This window comes from Glycine max, chromosome 18 (assembly GCF_000004515.6).
Source record: "Glycine max cultivar Williams 82 chromosome 18, Glycine_max_v4.0, whole genome shotgun sequence".
NCBI classification, from domain to species: Eukaryota; Viridiplantae; Streptophyta; class Magnoliopsida; order Fabales; family Fabaceae; genus Glycine; species Glycine max.
The window spans coordinates 699,281-716,244 of record NC_038254.2 but is presented as its reverse complement, the minus strand read 5'-3'; the positions used below and the strand labels follow the sequence as shown (position 1 = coordinate 716,244).

Sequence of the window (16,964 nt, the reverse complement as noted above, 5' to 3'; positions counted from 1 at the left end):
AAAATAATATCCTCAGGAGTATTTCATAGAAAGAATTTTTTTTATTATTTAATATTAATTGAGGGAAAAAATAAATAGTCAAATTCATCTATGAAAGTGTGTGCTGATAAATTGAATCATGAAAAATAAAAAATTTAAATTTAATCATTGAATATTAAAAAAATACAACAAATTAATCCTATAAATAATTTAATGACAAATTAATCTCTAAAACTAAATTAATCCTTAAATATTATAACAAAATGATAAAATTGATCAATTATAATAACCCAATAATAAAATAATCTCACAAAATTAATTTATCAGCCAAAGATTAAATTTATATTTTTTTTAAGAACCAAATTATCACTCTATTGTATTTTCGAACACTTACTTGACAATTTGCAAGAGGAAAAAAAAAAAAAAGAAAAGGAATAGACAGACACGTCCCCCTCTTCCTCATCACCCCTCTCTCTTTTGTTTCCACCGCATCCAAACCAAACGCTGACATAAACACACTGCACAAACCCCTAACCTTCCTTCCATTCACTACTCCTCCTTCACTTAAAAAATTTCAGCCTTCCAAATCCTCAACTTTTACAATTATTACAATTTAGCATCACTCTTTCTCTTCCTCAATCCAATCCCCTCTCGATCGAACCAAGAAAATTTAAGAACCCAAACCATGTATTTATCGGAGAAGCCTCGCCCCATCGATTTCTACAAGGAGGAAGGCGCGCGTGACATGATGATCGAGGTCGTCTCCAACGGCGACCTCCCTCCTCCGCCTCCTCCGCCGCCTCCGCCGATGATCCTCGGCGAGAGCAGCGGCGAGGACCCCGAGGTCGAGATAAAGGCCCCGAAGAAGCGCGCCGAAACCTGGGTTCAGGACGAGACGCGCTCCCTCATTGGCCTTCGCCGCGAGATGGACTCGCTCTTCAACACCTCCAAGTCCAACAAGCACCTGTGGGAGCAGATATCGGCGAAGATGAGGGAGAAGGGTTTCGACCGTTCTCCCACCATGTGCACCGATAAGTGGCGCAATCTCTTGAAGGAGTTCAAGAAGGCCAAGCACCAGGACCGAGGGAGTGGCTCCGCGAAGATGTCGTATTACAAGGAGATTGACGAGATCCTCAGAGAGAGGAGCAAGAATGTGCAGTATAAGAGCCCTACTCCTCCGCCCAAGGTTGATTCCTTTATGCAGTTTGCTGATAAAGGTAAATAATTCAATTCAATCAGTTCTAGTAAGTTTTTTAGGTTAGGGTTAGGGTTAGGGATTCTTTCTATTGGCTCAATGCTTCGATTAGGAATCTGACTTCTTAGGTGATTTAATTAGTGTGCGAGTCAAACTTGTTTTGGCAATGTGTGATTTAGTGATTAGTGATAGTCCTGCTGTCCAAAGTTGTAGGGGCTGAAACGGATTAAAAAGTATGTGTAGAGACAAAAATGGATAATTTTTAGATATAGGGACCAAATGATTAATTAAACCAAAAATCTTTTTTCACTAACCGGTTAGGTTACTGTGCTTGTTGTTGTTACAACCATGCACTGGTGTTGGGGCTAAAAAGAGCTTCAAATAAGTTAGTCTGAAGATTCTTCTGGAATATTAATCGGACAACCATTTTTAGCAAATTGCTTGTGAAGCTGCACCTCTAAGTTTTGACAGGAAGTGGGGATGTTTGATAGCTGATGTGAATGAGTTGATAGTTTGTTTGAAAGATACTGTGTAAGCGGCAGTAGTTAAAGCTGAACAGTCTGTAATTTCCCAATTTGGTCTGGAAACCTGGGTTACATCATTATCTCTTTCAAGCATTCTTGCTTGGAAGGTTGTGTTTTTGTTTTACAAAATGGATATAATGTGGTGAAACACAGAATTGGGGAAACCTAAATTCCATAGTTATAACTGCCAGATAGACTGCAATTTCCAAAATCTATCAAATTGCATATCATTTTGGTTTACAAATTGCTTGGTTATATTGCTTTGTTAAGAAGTTTTCAGTTGCCTTGTATAACTCTAGGAAGTCTCATTGGAAATCACATTTATGCCTTGGTTGGTTCCCTACCATGGTAGTCTAACTCGAGATTCTAGTCCAACTCAGAAAGGGGTCCTAAAATTGTAAAACGTGGAATCATAACTCGAAACAAAGATTCTACAAGATTTATAAAATTAATATATATGCATATAAATTCTTATATATGCATCTAAGATAGTTTTTTTTTTCTTTTCTTTTTCTTGTAGAGTATAAATAATAAATGGCTAATTATTATTGTTACTAATAATAATAATTACCTCTTAATAGTAATTATTATCTAAGATAGTATAAATAAAAAAATTATTATTATTTTTTAATAGTTGTCATTATCAATCCCAGATTGGGTGAGGAGCATACGGGGAGTCTCTCATATAGGAACCCATTACTTCACTGCATTTCACTAAATTATTTTATGATAAATTACTTCTCCACTGCGTTTGTCTATTTTGTGATTATATGAGAAAAAGGTTCAGGTAGTGGAGCAAGGTCTGGTCACGGCGGAGAAGAGAAGATGTTGCGGGGAGGTTAAGCGAAGGAGAGAAGTCGCTACATTGAAGAAGAATGGCATATGACATTCACAAGTTTGAGGGGCATATTTTATTATTACTTTATTAGGTGTTTGGGTTTGGGGCAGCGACTAATAAGTTTTATAGGTTGGGTCTTGTGGGCTTAAAGTTTTAGAAGCCCAAAACTAAAAAAACCCTAATTTTAACCCATCTAAAGTGAATGTTCAAGCACGTATTGAGACATCGTTCCCATGAGCTTGTGATTCAGTGACAATTCCACCAATAGCCAATTCCATGTGTGGACGTGCGCAAAGCAGCACCTTGAAATCGAAGACTCGTACAATTCTTTGAGTCAGAACGCGATTCTGACTACCATGTTCCCCACCCTTTAGTGGGGAGCATCAGCTTATATCCATGGATCATAGGCTTGATAGCAGTTTTTTTTTTTTATCAGCAAAAGTAATATATATTTATAATGGAGTACCAGAGGTACTAAATTACAGAATTAGGAAAGACCATACGATTGGTGCCTGAAGACAGACTGAACATAGTCTGAGTAGGAACCAAACTATGGCTTGATAGCTGTGTTGTCTCTATGCATTTGATTTTTGACAAAGGGCAATATAAATCTCAAGAATTTAAAAGTGGGATTTAACTCCCCTATGAAATACTGTTAAACTGTCACTCTCAAGTGAAGCCATGGTAAATTTTACTGGGTTGTCAATCCTAGGTGATGATATTGGATATATGTCAAAGTTACAATTTCACTCATTTGTTCTTTAGGAACAATAATTTGATTGGTTATGTTGCTATGCAGGTATTGATGATACCAGCATCTCTTTTGGGCCTGTTGAAGGTATGTCATTGAAATCCAGCTTTCAGCTTCCTACTTACTCTGTATTGTTGTTCACTTGTGTCCTTGATTATTTAAAATTTCGTTGCTCATGAGTCATGTGGGATTTTGTTTCCATGTGGCGTTTTGGTTTAGTTCTTGATTCTTCTATTGGTAAGTAACTAATGTACACTGCACCAAGTCACTTAAGGCATAACTGGAATTTTAAACTACTGTGAGAAAAACCATGCTGATGTTTCTTCTATAGGCAACTTTTCAGCATTCTGATGTTTCTTTTCTGTTAAATGCTTCCGTAAAATATTGAAAATGATAATTCAAACACTGTTCACTTTAGGAATATTCTGGTTATCATTATTTACTTGGATCTCATACTGTAATGTGTGGCCAGATAGATATTTCTGCACATGGTGGGAATAAAAATTCTCGTTGCTTATTGGTTATCATTTTTCAGTTTCAATTAATTAAAATGTCAAGCATCCATATAGTGTGATGAAGTATTCATATTACTTATTGCTTATGCATGACCAGATATGCATATAGAAGAACCGAACTGGTTTTGAACCGAACCTGATCTGAACCAGTTGGGAGTCAAATCGGTTACATTAAAACAAACTGAATTGGTTATCAAAACAAGTTCAGTTTGAACTGAACTATGTAAACAACTTTTTTTTCTCTGTTTCCTATACAACTCATTGAACAGGAAACAAATTGAAAACAAGTTGATGATTTTGTAATTAAAAGTGAAAGCAGGAAATGAAACTGAAGTAAACAGACCCTTAACATTTCAGGAGAGGGAGTCTCTATTGAAAAGGATCTAGATATATACATTTGATCTCATTTAGATGTTTGCCCATTCATTCTTTCCATAGTAATATTTTGCTACTTCATGTTTACCATAATTCTCAAATACTTGGCATATAGCTACTGGAAGACCAACACTCAATCTTGAGAGAAGTTTGGATCATGATGGACATCCTCTTGCCATTACCACAGCTGATGCTGTTGCAGCAAGTGGAGTCCCTCCTTGGAATTGGAGAGAGACTCCTGGAAATGGTAAGCTATGTAAAGCTTCATAGTTTGATGCATGCTTGCTTGCTCACCAATGAAAGAGAAAATGACAGAGAACATAAAAGTCAATCATTTTGTGTCTTGGTAAATGTATTTGTGGCAACAGCTTTGGTTAAATTTTGGAAGCAAGTTTTGTAGAACCTGAAAAATATGGTAAAATAAATGTAGTTATTCCATACCTATAAATATGGAAACAAATAAATGTAGTCCCCTCCCCCCTCTTTAGTTTAATTGCTTTCTTATCTCTGCAACCAATTCTTCCTATTTTGGCAGGTGGAGAAAGTCAGTCATGTTGTGGAAGGGTTATATCGGTTAAATGGGGTGATTATACAAGGCGAATAGGTATTGATGGCACCCCAGAAGCCATTAAAGAAGCAATTAGGGCTGCTTTTAGGTTGAGAACTAAACGTACATTTTGGTTGGAGGATGAAGATCAGATTATCAGAAGTATCGACCGTGAAATGCCTTTAGGAAATTACACTCTTCACATTGATGAAGGTTAGATTCACTTTATTCTTCTTGCTATTTTTGTGATTTATACAAATTTTAATGGTCTCGTTTTAATTTTAATGGTTCTAAAGTTCACATGTTGGTTTTGTCATTAAATTCAGGGGATAAACTGCATTTCACTCAAAATGTTAAGAAAGCATCCTTCCTGTCCTTTTATATTTGAAGTGTATGATTTCTATAAACACTAAAATTAGAAAATATCATTGCAGGAATGGCCATTAAATTACCCCTCTATGATGAGCCTGACCATATACCTGTGCATACTGAAGATAAGATATTTTACACTGAAGACGATTTCCGTGATTTTCTGACCCGCCGGGGTTGGATATGTTTAAGAGAATTTGACAGCTATAGAAATATTGACAATATGGATGATCTTCGACCCGGTGCCATATATCGTGGTGTGAGTTGAAAGCAGGTGCATGGTGTGGTCAATCTTCAGCTACCTACATAAAATGTCTGGAGAACTGTGGTGGGGACTGTTCAGATCTTTGATGTATGTGTGGCACTAACCTCGAATTGTATTTGTTTTAAGTTTTGATAATGCTGTTTATAGTTTTGTGATAGGAAAAGGAACTAGTCCCTCTGCACAAATTCCGTTCCAATCATAACATGTTTGTAAATATGCATTTGTAGTGAGAACATATTGTCTAATTTTTTAGTGGATCATTTTCATCACTCTAACTCTATGTAGCTAAGTTGGCCACATGCATATTATGAAGCACCAACACCTTTCTTGTTCAACGAGTAACTGTGTGGGACACAGTTCTGACCTTGACACTTGTTCAACACTTTTAGGCGTCCAATTAAAAAATATTTCACAACTCTAATACTTGAACAGATACTTTTATACGGGCGGGCACACATTAATTTCAAAAAATTATTTATTTTTTAATTTTAGAGAAGTCAGCTTAAAATATAGTTTAAAAATATTACAAAATAGTGTCTTGCCTGTTTTTGAGGCTTATTATAACAAAAACATAGGTTGATTTAAAAAGGTGAATAAATAAAGAATTTAGGTAACTTGTTATGTTATACTCCCTTCGTTTAAAATAATAATCCTAAAGGTTATGACACTGCTTAAGAAAAATATTTAATTGATAAAAATTTAGACAAAAATGTTCATTTTTCAATTACTCTTATTATAAATTATCTTACTATTCACCAATAGTTAATAGTATCTGTTATCTATCAACTTATTTTTATGGTTGATGTCTTTTTTCAATGCAAGTATTAATTTATTTTCATAATCATATTTGGGGATATTGTCGGAAAAAATAGCTTTAAAAAACTAAAAGGATTATTAATTTTGAAACAAAAACAAAAGGCTAAAAAGACTATTATTTTGGAATGGAATAAGTATTTTATTATTTTATTTTATTGGAATCTCTTTGTGCGTGCATATGTAATGCATAGTGTCCTATATTTTAAATATTAGTTGTGTTTGAGCTTGTGTCATGCTTGTTGTCAGTGTTAGAATTTGTGCTTTTTATGTTACATGTTCTTTCAACATTGTCTAAGCAAGAGCCTTCTCAACAATTTTAACTATTAGCTTTAAACATGATTTTTTTAATTATATTCTTTTATCGTATTTTATTTATGTAAATAATATTAATGGTTTAGAATTATGCACAAAGATCTTGATTGAACAATGAGTTGGTTTGTTGCTTTCATGTATATTGGGTTACCGTGCTGTCTATGTGCACAGGGCACAACTTCCTTGAATTCAAGCACCTTTTCATTTCGGAAAGAGTATACTAAAATGAAAAAACAGTGGTACTTGAATTTTTTGGGGTGTAAGAAAAAACACCCTTGTGCATATTATGGTTCTACTTGTCAAATATATTTCTCCCTTGTCTTTTGGAATGGAAATGAAGGCCCAAAAGGAAATAGAAACTGATCAAATACATTACAACGATGGGGACGTCCAATAAATTCTCCACCAAGTGGCACTAGAAAACGATTTTAGAACACTCAGTTATGCAACCAATTTTAGACATGTGCAATAATAACCTATTGTAAGAGTCAATGTGTTAGTGTGATCACCTCTCCAGCGACCTAGTCTTTGATTATTTTAGCATTGACTTAAATGTATTTTTGATTTGATAAGCTGACTGGACTAATATTTTCCAATTAAACTGATTGGATCGCTAATCTAGTTTGAATTTAATAACATTGCTACTAAGTAAGATGCCCCAATTAACACTGTATTTGGTAGAGGAGGTAAAAAAGAATGAAAAGAGACGAAAGAGAGTTGAAAGAGATTATAAAGTAAGGTTATTTAATTGAGATGAAAGAGAATGTAAAATAAATAAAATATTTGAATTAAATTGATTAGGTAAATAAGAAAAAAAAACAAAATGATTAACCAATTTCCTATTTAACTCCCAACAAAAAAAAATTCAATGTCTCGTGTGAAACGGAAACATTTTTTTATATAAATTAAAGGCATATAATCAAATTATTCGCCTCGTAAAACACTTTTTTTTTTAACGAAGGCATAATCGATTGTATTCCTTTCACAGGGACAACCAGAGAACTATTTTGACAAAAAATACCTTCGCATAGCGAAGAGTCTCTGGACAATGGGGTACGAAGTAAAAAAAAAATCAAATTATTCCTTCAGTACAATTGATTATGTGCCACATTTGAACTCGAGAGAGAAGCAGCATGTGAGCGTGAAAAAAAACCAAGTGTGGTCACAGGAAAGTTTGAATGGATTTTGATTGCTTCAATTGAATTTTTTATAACCAAAAATGAGGGTGACAACAAACTAAGTTGGCACCACCAACACAAAAAACCAAGCTGTTGCACCCTCAATTATCATTAAACAAAGAAAAGATGAGACATATACAGAACAGGGGGGGTGCAAAAACAAACCCATGAAGCAACAACTATTTTTTGAATCTATAGTTAGCAAGGCCGTTTCTATTTCTATAGAGCTCAGCTAAGATAAAGAAGTGGGATAGAGTCACACCAGCAAAAGTTCGAAATCAAAACATATCTTCACTAATTATCATCATTTGTTATTTATGATCCCACGCTACTTAGATGCTTAGTTTCAACAACCAGAACCAGAAATGAATTAATACTCATAATGAGGCATTTGTTTCACAAGACTGAATGAAATGATGGATGAATCCAACCTTCTCTGAAAAGAACAGGGAGATTTCTTGAGATCCCTACCATGGCAATTCTTACTGCCACAACAAGTCAAACATACAGAAGGGAGGAGGATTAATACTAATACCCGTTGAATCCCACAGTAGTACATACATCTAACAATGTGAATAGAAAATTCACAATTGACAGGGCTAACAACAGGAAATTCACTCAAAAACTGAAGAAACAAAACACATTCTCGTCATTCTTGTATGATACAAGCTGAACAAAAGATACAAGACAAAGACGGCCTCTACTGCTCATCCCATTCGTCATTCTTGTATGATACAAGAGTGTCAACCTTGTGAATCTGCATTAGCCAAAACAGAAATATTAGTATTAGCTAAATTAAACAAAGTATGCCGAGTTAGATAAATTAACTAAAAATTACAAGTCCAAATTCACCTTAGTATCAAAGGAATGCAATTTCACCATTTGCGGATTTGCAATCAGTTTTGGATCACTCTCAACCCATGTGAATGGAACTGCCACATCTTTGTCAGTATAGGCTAACACATCAAAAACACCTGACACAAGATAGATATGCTTAGCTGGGAGATAAAATAAACGTTAAATAAATAAGATGAAAAGCAGAAAGAGACGAGATGCTCAGGGAATGACAACTCTTTCTCATGATCATAATGATCATTGGCAAAACACATGGTCCTTACAAGGTTCATCCAGGCATGGCAAATAAGTGATACTTGAAGCAATCTGCCTCATAATCGCTTGTATCTCTCTCATGATCTCCTTGTCACTCTTTTCCCTTGAGACTCTGAAAGATTAAAAAGAACAAATAAAAGAATGAAAAACTTAAACACCAAGGGAGGAGTTTATGAAGGAAGATAATTTAGTCTGGGATTCATGCACTGTTTGAATAAACTTTTCCATACACTTAGACAAATAGATAGGTAAAATGAATCAAGCTTCTCCAGTGAGTTAAAATCAACAAATGAACCTCAACTTTTGGAGAAATTAGATGAGAGAGTTTATATACAAGTTAAGTACATAAGTTAATTTTAACTTATGGGAGAAACTCAACTTTCATAAGTGTTCATAGAGAATTTTATCTAAACAGAGCCTTAGTTATGTCAAGTTACCCACCCCTTCTCAACAACCTCACTGTCAGTCTCAATGCTGAAGTTCCACCTTTCAAGCACTTCACTGGTGGCCTTGCTCATTATAACAAGGACCACCCTCTGCAACTTGCCAGCTTCAAGCCATTCTTTTCAAAATTCAAAAGCAATGATCAACAATGATACCACAACTGAACTGCTAACAAAGCATTGCAAAAAACAAGGAAATCTAAAAAATGATACAAATTCAAAACCATTTCTTAAAATGAACTTTTATACTACGAATAAATTAATCCAAAACAAATAATTCCCAACTAAACAATGACTTATTGTCATTTCTCTACAGCTTCCAAGAGATGAAAAAAGAACCACGACAGAAGAAACAAATTAGGGATGTTAGTTACCAGAGAGCTGAGCAGTTAGATTTGCTAGAAAAGATTTGACACCCTCATCTTCCGTTAGCAACATGGGGAGGCCATATTTCTTAACCTTCACAAAGCTTTCTTCTGGATAAACTCCACGGTTGTAGAGAATGCTGATCAAATTCCCATATTAAAATACTTATAAATATCACAACTTTTCCAGCCACATGCATAATTGCAATGCAAAAAATAAGACCCATAATAAATTAAAAAAATAAAAAATGCAGGACACGAGGATCAAACCTGTTGGCAGCATATCCTGATTTGAAAAAATCACCAAAAAAAAACAAAAATCAGGCAAAAGTTCACAAAAAAATACACAGGTATGCAAAAAATGAAAGAAATCGGAGGAAAGCGAGAAAAGAGAAGAGGGATAGGAATACCGAAGAACTCGCTAACGATTGCTGCGGAACCGCGAAGAGTGATTATGTCTTTGGCAACTGTTCTTGCGGCCATGTCTTTTCTTCTGTAATCAGAGTCTAATTTCGAACAACGAAAGTTCAAGTTTTCGACTTAGGGTTGGGTGGAGCTTGTTCGCACGATGAAGCAAAATGGGGAAGCTTTTGTTTCGGTTGTGGGAACACGGTAAGCGAAATGAACTGGTTTTGAAAAGGGGAAAATAATGGCAATAAATTAGGGATTGGAAGTGGAAAGAATGAAACTTGATAGGGAAGCACCATAACGGCTAGTTTGAGGTTTTTTTTTGGTGGCTTCTTTGGGCCTTTGTTGGTCCATGATGGCAACGTCAATATTATTTTAAATTTCCCTATTTAACAGTCAAGTGAAAGGAATTTGCCTTTAGAGATTCCCACTAATTTTTAGTGCAAGTACACGTGTATATACGGGGGTACTTTTGTGCATACTAGTGCTTTATTTTATACATTTTAGAATTTATAATTATAACGAGAATATAAATCCTTTTAAATTATATGTTACTCTTTTAAATATATTCTTTATTTTTAAATCTTTTTTTTATTAGAAATCATAAATTCTTACGAGTTTCACATCTTATGTAACCATTCTTTTTCACAAGAATTTATAATTTTCGATACTTTTTAACGAATAATAAAATGCTTTCAAATTATTAACTTAATTCATTTCTATGTTTGTTAATTGTTTTAAATTAAATACGAGTTTAATTTTTAGAGTAAAATGTGTATGTAAACTTAGCATTCAATCACAATTCACATATTAATATACATGATAAAATTTTCAACTTATACCATAATTATTTTTAGAGTAATGTTTTGTGATTAGTTGACAATATTATAATAATAATAATACATAAAAGATAAATTTTGTATTAATTGTTAAAAATTCAAATTAGAGTAATTTGTATTTTGTATTTTGTATATACTTTAAAAATCTGTACCCTTATAGTCTATACAAATTTAATACAAAATAAAAATTACTCTAAATTTGAATTTTTAATAATTAATAAAAAATATTATATATATATATATATATATATGATAAGTTATGATTAAATAATAATACAAATAATAAATATTTTTATATATTTTAGGTTTGTTTAATTTTTTTGTGTGCATGAAAGTAACTTTGAAATTAAATTAAGCTCAAATAAGAGCTTTAAAAATAAAGTAGAAAATGCTTAGTAATTTATATATTTTTTTTTATTTTTAAAGCTCCTTTTACATTAAAATGTATTTAATTAAAAAACTAAAAATTTAAAATTAGAACTAATCACCTCACTCAATGAAAGAATGTGTTGATTAAAAAAATATTAAATTTTTTATTTAATCAACATAAAATTATTTTACTGATGAAAAAAATACATAAAGTATTAAATATATAAATTTAAATTTTAAAGATTCAAAAAATTATATTAATTAATACATATTAAATTTCAAATTAACTAAAAGCATTTTATTGTATATAATATTAATTATATAAATTTATGTATTAACTAAAAAAGATAAAATATTTTAAAAACTTCTAAATTAATGTTCAATAATATTCGTGGAAGATACAAAATAAATTACTCAAACACTATTTAATAACGTTAATATATACTAAAAAGTATTTAATAAATATATTGCTGTAATCAAGAATTCAAAAACTAAGCTACAATTAATTTTTGACAAAAACCGAAATTCAAATTAAATTTAAAGAATAAAATTTATAAATATTTGAAAATTTAATTTTATTTAAATGTTTTATTTTTTCATATTAATAGTCGGGATTTACGATTTTGTTGTTGAACTTTATTGTCACTATATGCTACTTTCCCAATAAGCCAACCAAGCTCTTCTTGTGCTCATTACTTTCTGTCAATTTTTCACAGAGCCGATTAGAAGAAGGAAAATTGATTCGATAGCGGTTTTTAGCATTGAATATTTGAATCCACTGTGCATGAAACAAATGAAGTAACAATGGAACAAAAGTAAAATTTTCTTTGTACAAGATTCAACTTCTTCTTTTGGTGCATATTTGTTTTTCGGTTATAAACAGACGTTTGAAGCAAAGTGAAGTTTGTAAAAATATTCAAATCCTTTCTTTTGCAAAATTAAATTTGTGGACTATTAGATTTATTTTAAAATTCATACATCTTAAACTGGAATCCAAACATGCACTTATATGTTTATATGTGTGAAATAAGTCAGGCAGGACATAAAGGTGGGGAATTCCACTTTTTAGTTCAAGCTCTCTTTGGAGTGATGGAGCCTTCTGATGGATTGATACATTGTAGACATATTTGCTAAATTTCTATGCTGGATTTAGGATCTAAGCTTGGCATAATTCCTCAGGATCCAACCTTGTTTCAATGTACCCTAAGGACTAACTCGGTTACTCTAAAACAGCATCCAGATCAATAACTTTTTCAGGTTCGTATTAGAATTTATCTGGTGAAGAAATTATTGCTGTATATTAAACAATATTCTCAATAGGCATGCAACTCATGTTTAGTACCGAGGATAGAATAAAGGAGATGTACAATATAAACGATGGTTTATTTATTTGATTCACTGAGAATTACTTATGAGTCATGACCCAATGTTTGGATTTCATTAGTAAGCTCTTGTTTTTACTATCTAAATTAAATTATCAATTGAAATTTTAAGAAGAAATAACACTGCGTGAAAATTTCTGTTAACAGCATAAAAAAAAAACTGATGAAGACCATTTATAAATGCGAAGTATAAAATTTTATTATTAGACAGTTTGAATGTCATCTATCAACAAATTACAGAATCATAGTACATCTTTATCTGAAAAATCAAATCCCTCTGTCCTACTTCTCAATCCCAATACTGGAAATTAAGCCAAAAAAATTAATCCCAGAAATAAATTCTCAAGAACAGAATGTTTGGCATTTGCTTTAGTTTGATGGATCAGAGAAGAAGTTGTTGACGGATGGCATAATCTGAGGTTGTTTGCCGCGGACATACTTCCTCAGGCTATGTTGTGAATATTTCTCTCCCTCTGCAAAATTCTCAAGAATTCCTGCAGCTCTGTTCTGTTTGGTCACCCTGAGAGCATAATCAAATTCAATAATCGCAGATCAGACCAGTTCCAAAATAAGCAAATATTTTTGCACTATGTACCTAGCTTCAATTTCAATCTTCGTTCCTAATACATTTTTTGATGCATTGATTCAAATAGTTCTATTGTTGATGATTAAAAAATAACATAAAGTAGATCTAGATATCATTAAATTGTTTCATCCACCCTAAAACAATAATATGAGGAATAGATCCAAAGAAAAGAATTATGCAAGTTTTCAAAAATTATGGTGCAGCAATTAAACATATATATAGCTACATGTCTAACAATAATTTACATATGGAATTGTATTTCGATCAAGGAAACATTGAATCTGAACAATGAAAAATCAAATGAAGTCCAAACCAACAACTTGTATACATATATGAAAGATCCATATATACCTGACTTCAGGATTGGTGGTTATATTCCTGACAAGTTGCATACCGCAGATCCCAACAGCCACACCAACTGCAGCGAACAGTGGGTATACCTATTCACGTAACAAAACACGTTTAGCATATCATCACATTCACATCAAATATTAAATGCTTCGGTGTATTAAACAAAATTTCACTATGCTATACTAAGCAAAAACACACGCATTGATTGTACGTCTGTATTTCTATTGCGTTAAATTTTATATATTATAATAATTTCTCTTAAGTAAATATTAATCAACATCCTTGACTTTTTGGTACATTATTTAAGAAACTAAAAAGAATTTTTTTTAAAGTAAAATTACATTATTCATTACGGTTTCTCCTGATTTCTATAATAAATATTTTCTTATTTTAACATGTAAGAACATTAACAAAAGTTTTTCTCTTACTATACATTGAATATTAATATTAAGATGCATACAGATACAAGGGAACAGGAAATTAAGTACCTCAGGTTTTAACCATCTGTTGGCGGCCATGTTGAGAAGAGAGGCAGGAATGAGAGAGAGAGAGAGAGAGAGAGAGAGAGAGAGAGAGAGAGAGAGAGAGAAATAGGCTTTCGAAGAAAATGAGGAATGAGGGGGCAGGTTTATGTAATAACCGGAGAAATTCGGTAACCATGAGGATGTGGGTACCAAATTCAAAGAATTGGTCAGCAACGTGTCACCGCCGCCAATTGTGAATGAAATGAAATGAAATGAATGGTCGGATTCCTACTTTCTTGGTTCAATTTGGGCTCTTCCTTTTTGGAATATTCTTTTCTTAAAATAAAAATAAAAAAAATTAGATCTTGATATTGTTTTAGTATGTGCCTAATTGCTGCTTTTTTATTGGCCAAAGTGGCACTTTCTTTTGAAGAATGCATTTCGTTAATTTTTTTTCTTTCCAAAAGCGTTAAAGTGCAGCATTCTAAATATGCGTGAGGACCAAGGTTGAAGAATCCAACTTGAACAGCTTGTTTCTGCGTATGACCATCAAACAACTGGAATAAAATGTCGGGCAATGTATTTTTTTTTTTTTAAATGTTTCCATAACTGGCATGATCTGAAAATTTTAATCTCGAATATTCTTTTTTAATCTCTCAATTTTTAAAAATGTTTTCTTAATCTCTCTTTATAAAAAAAAATCTCAAATTGATTTTGAGATAACTGAGATGTTTATTTTTTTATATAGAGAAAATAAAAATATTTTTTGAAATTGAAAACTAAAAAATAAATTTTAATTAAAAGATGAAAATAAAAATGATTCAAATTTAAGAGATAAAAACATATTTAAGTTAAACATTTGAACAATTATGTTTTTAATGAAAATAGTTAATGATTCTTTAAAGTGCGTTTGGATAGAGAATTTTCACTTATGTAAGTAGTTTATCAAGAGAATTTGAATTTCTATAATCTAGAATTCATTGGATGTTTTTTTTTGAAAATTTTAAAATTTTGAAATTTTAAAACAAAATTTTAAACAACTAAAAGTCTGGAATTTCAATTTTCTTCTAAAAAATGAGAAATTGAAATTATCTTCTTACATTATTCTTCAAGAAACAATACTGTCTAACTCATGGAATATCGATCGGGTGTAAGCATAGAGGAACAAGTATAATTAGTATACCAATCATATCTTCTCTCTTTTTCACTCTCATAATTTTAATTTTTTTTATCCAAACACAAAATTTTGAAAATAAAAGAATTTCGATTGAAGTATTTGAAATTCTTAGAATTTAAAATTTCTCAGAATTTTAAATTCTCTCATCCAAACACACTCTTTAAGGTTATGTTAGAAAAAATATTTTAGATCTTTACTTTTTTTAATGGTCAAAAAGTTTGTTTGATGGTTTAGTATTTTTTTTTTATATTTTTTCATTTTTTATTCTTAATATATTTATTATTTTTTTATTTTTAAATAAATCATGATTTTATTATTTTTTTGTTATTTTATATTTTTTAACGACTTTAATGATTAATTTTATTGAACACTTGTAATGTTAGTTTTTTTAATTTTCAAATACTAGTTTGGCAAAATATAACCTAAATATATTTTATATTTTCATTTAATAATAAATTTATTATTACTATAAAAAATCAGATTTGCCGTAATTTCTTGTTGGAACGGATGTGTTTGGGACAAGTGTAAAAGTTGGATTATTTTTATAACCAATTATATGTATGTTTAGTTAGTTTTGTTGGTCAAAAATCACATAGGTCATTCAACCTGCTATGCCAAGGATTAATTCTCCTCGTATTGTGTGATTATTATTGGTTCAAAAACTTTTACATAAGAAAAAATTAAATATGTATTTTTATGCTAAATAGATATTTTTTGCATGCATGTGAACCCATAGGCACCTTACTTCATTCCCCAGCAATCTTACATGTTATAAAATATTTTTTTTTAATGAAAAAAGTTAAAGTGGATTCCAAATTAGGGATGTATGACCCCGAAAGTTGAACGCTTTCGCTTGAGCCATTTAGGAAAACGAAATGGCTTAATTCAATTATAATAAACATATAATTATTTTTCCAAAAATTCTTGCAAACGAAGTGATGGTGTCGTGGTGTAGTTGGTTATCACGTCAGTCTAACACACTGAAGGTCTCCGGTTCGAGTCCGGGCGACGCCATATTTCATTTTAAATCATTTTTTCTAATTTAATGTTTTAATCCAAATGGACATTTTCAATAAAAATGCTGCGAAACATGTATACCCCTGTAATATTTTGGTACTCTATCGGTAATGAGTTTCATTAGTTCTTTTCTATGTTCAAAATCAAATTATCCTTGGAGTTGGATCTTGTGGATGCTAATTTTATTTTTTTTGTTTGCCAGGAACTTCTGGATGCTTGGAATTTTGTACTAACCTTTGTTGATTCGTTTGAATACAAAACAATTCATCACATAATTCACCAATTAATTTTTAGTCACAGCACAGTTGTCAAATATTGGGCGATCTAAAATGTACATCAGGGATGGAAAACTGGTATAAAGGAGTTTCCTTATTTGACTCTGCTTCTATTTTATCATAGATCTAGAAATTTTGTATTTGTTGACCGATATTGAATTGTTTACGATCCCGGTACAATATTTAAATAAAGTTGGAAGTTTCACTGGTGAGTTCATGTTCCATGCCTCGCATGCAGCATAACCTTGGCGTTCCTCTCTTGGTATATAAATACTGAACTAGGATATAAAATAATTAGTAAGGTATTGAACCTTGCAGCATATGATTATTGATTAACAGAACGTGAAGACTGATGTCAAGCATCACGCTCAAGCCTCACCATTTCAATATAGTACACAATGACATAAAATAGGTAAATATAATAGAATACAAAGGAGTCAACAGTAATTACAAATTGAAACAAACAACAATGTAATTAAGCGCTTTAGTAGTTAGCTATTTTAAGTTTAAGCAC

General features: G+C 31.8%; 3 protein-coding genes and 1 non-coding gene across 4 annotated transcripts; 2 read left to right on the top strand and 2 right to left on the bottom strand.

The window, feature by feature from the left end:
• The first annotated feature begins 616 nt into the window (after positions 1 to 616).
• LOC100137074 (GT-1) lies at positions 617 to 5,364 on the top strand. Its single transcript, NM_001249620.1, is given in 5 exon segments — positions 617 to 1,196; positions 3,336 to 3,374; positions 4,293 to 4,424; positions 4,713 to 4,937; positions 5,159 to 5,364. Coding segments are annotated over 5 exon segments (1,131 nt in total). The 5' UTR covers positions 617 to 664; the 3' UTR covers positions 5,362 to 5,364.
• Positions 5,365 to 8,015: 2,651 nt separating this feature from the next.
• Positions 8,016 to 10,307, bottom strand: LOC100789307 (mitotic spindle checkpoint protein MAD2). Its single transcript, XM_003551830.5, has 7 exons — positions 9,993 to 10,307; positions 9,853 to 9,868; positions 9,592 to 9,722; positions 9,216 to 9,336; positions 8,783 to 8,886; positions 8,517 to 8,638; positions 8,016 to 8,421 (listed from the first exon to the last, which is right to left on the bottom strand). The coding sequence occupies exons 1-7, from the start codon at positions 10,063 to 10,065 to the stop codon at positions 8,365 to 8,367; spliced, it is 624 nt and encodes a 207-aa protein (XP_003551878.1). The 5' UTR covers positions 10,066 to 10,307; the 3' UTR covers positions 8,016 to 8,364.
• Positions 10,308 to 12,757: 2,450 nt separating this feature from the next.
• LOC100500344 (uncharacterized) lies at positions 12,758 to 14,248 on the bottom strand. The gene is made up of 3 exons (XM_003551829.4): positions 14,006 to 14,248; positions 13,518 to 13,606; positions 12,758 to 13,100 (listed from the first exon to the last, which is right to left on the bottom strand). Exons 1-3 carry the CDS (start codon positions 14,033 to 14,035, stop codon positions 12,950 to 12,952), a joined length of 270 nt encoding a protein of 89 aa, XP_003551877.1. The 5' UTR covers positions 14,036 to 14,248; the 3' UTR covers positions 12,758 to 12,949.
• Positions 14,249 to 16,098: 1,850 nt separating this feature from the next.
• TRNAV-AAC (transfer RNA valine (anticodon AAC)) lies at positions 16,099 to 16,172 on the top strand. Its single transcript has one exon. It is a non-coding gene; the product is annotated as a tRNA-Val (tRNA).
• The last annotated feature ends 792 nt before the right edge of the window (positions 16,173 to 16,964 follow it).

Bases quoted from the DNA above. Each gene is read 5' to 3' on its own strand.
- LOC100789307 (XM_003551830.5), bottom strand. From the start codon at position 10,065: ATGGCCGCAAGAACAGTTGCCAAAGACATAATCACTCTTCGCGGTTCC. The intron at 8,887-9,215 runs GTGGGTAACTTG...TTAATCTTTCAG, and splicing joins AGTGAGGTTGTTGAGAAGGG to AGTCTCAAGGGAAAAGAGTG. The intron at 8,639-8,782 runs GTAAGGACCATG...ATCTTGTGTCAG, and splicing joins GCCATGCCTGGATGAACCTT to GTGTTTTTGATGTGTTAGCC.
- LOC100500344 (XM_003551829.4), bottom strand. From the start codon at position 14,035: ATGGCCGCCAACAGATGGTTAAAACCTGAG. The intron at 13,607-14,005 runs GTACTTAATTTC...TTACGTGAATAG, and splicing joins ACAGATGGTTAAAACCTGAG to GTATACCCACTGTTCGCTGC. The intron at 13,101-13,517 runs GTATATATGGAT...TTATGCTCTCAG, and splicing joins ACCACCAATCCTGAAGTCAG to GGTGACCAAACAGAACAGAG.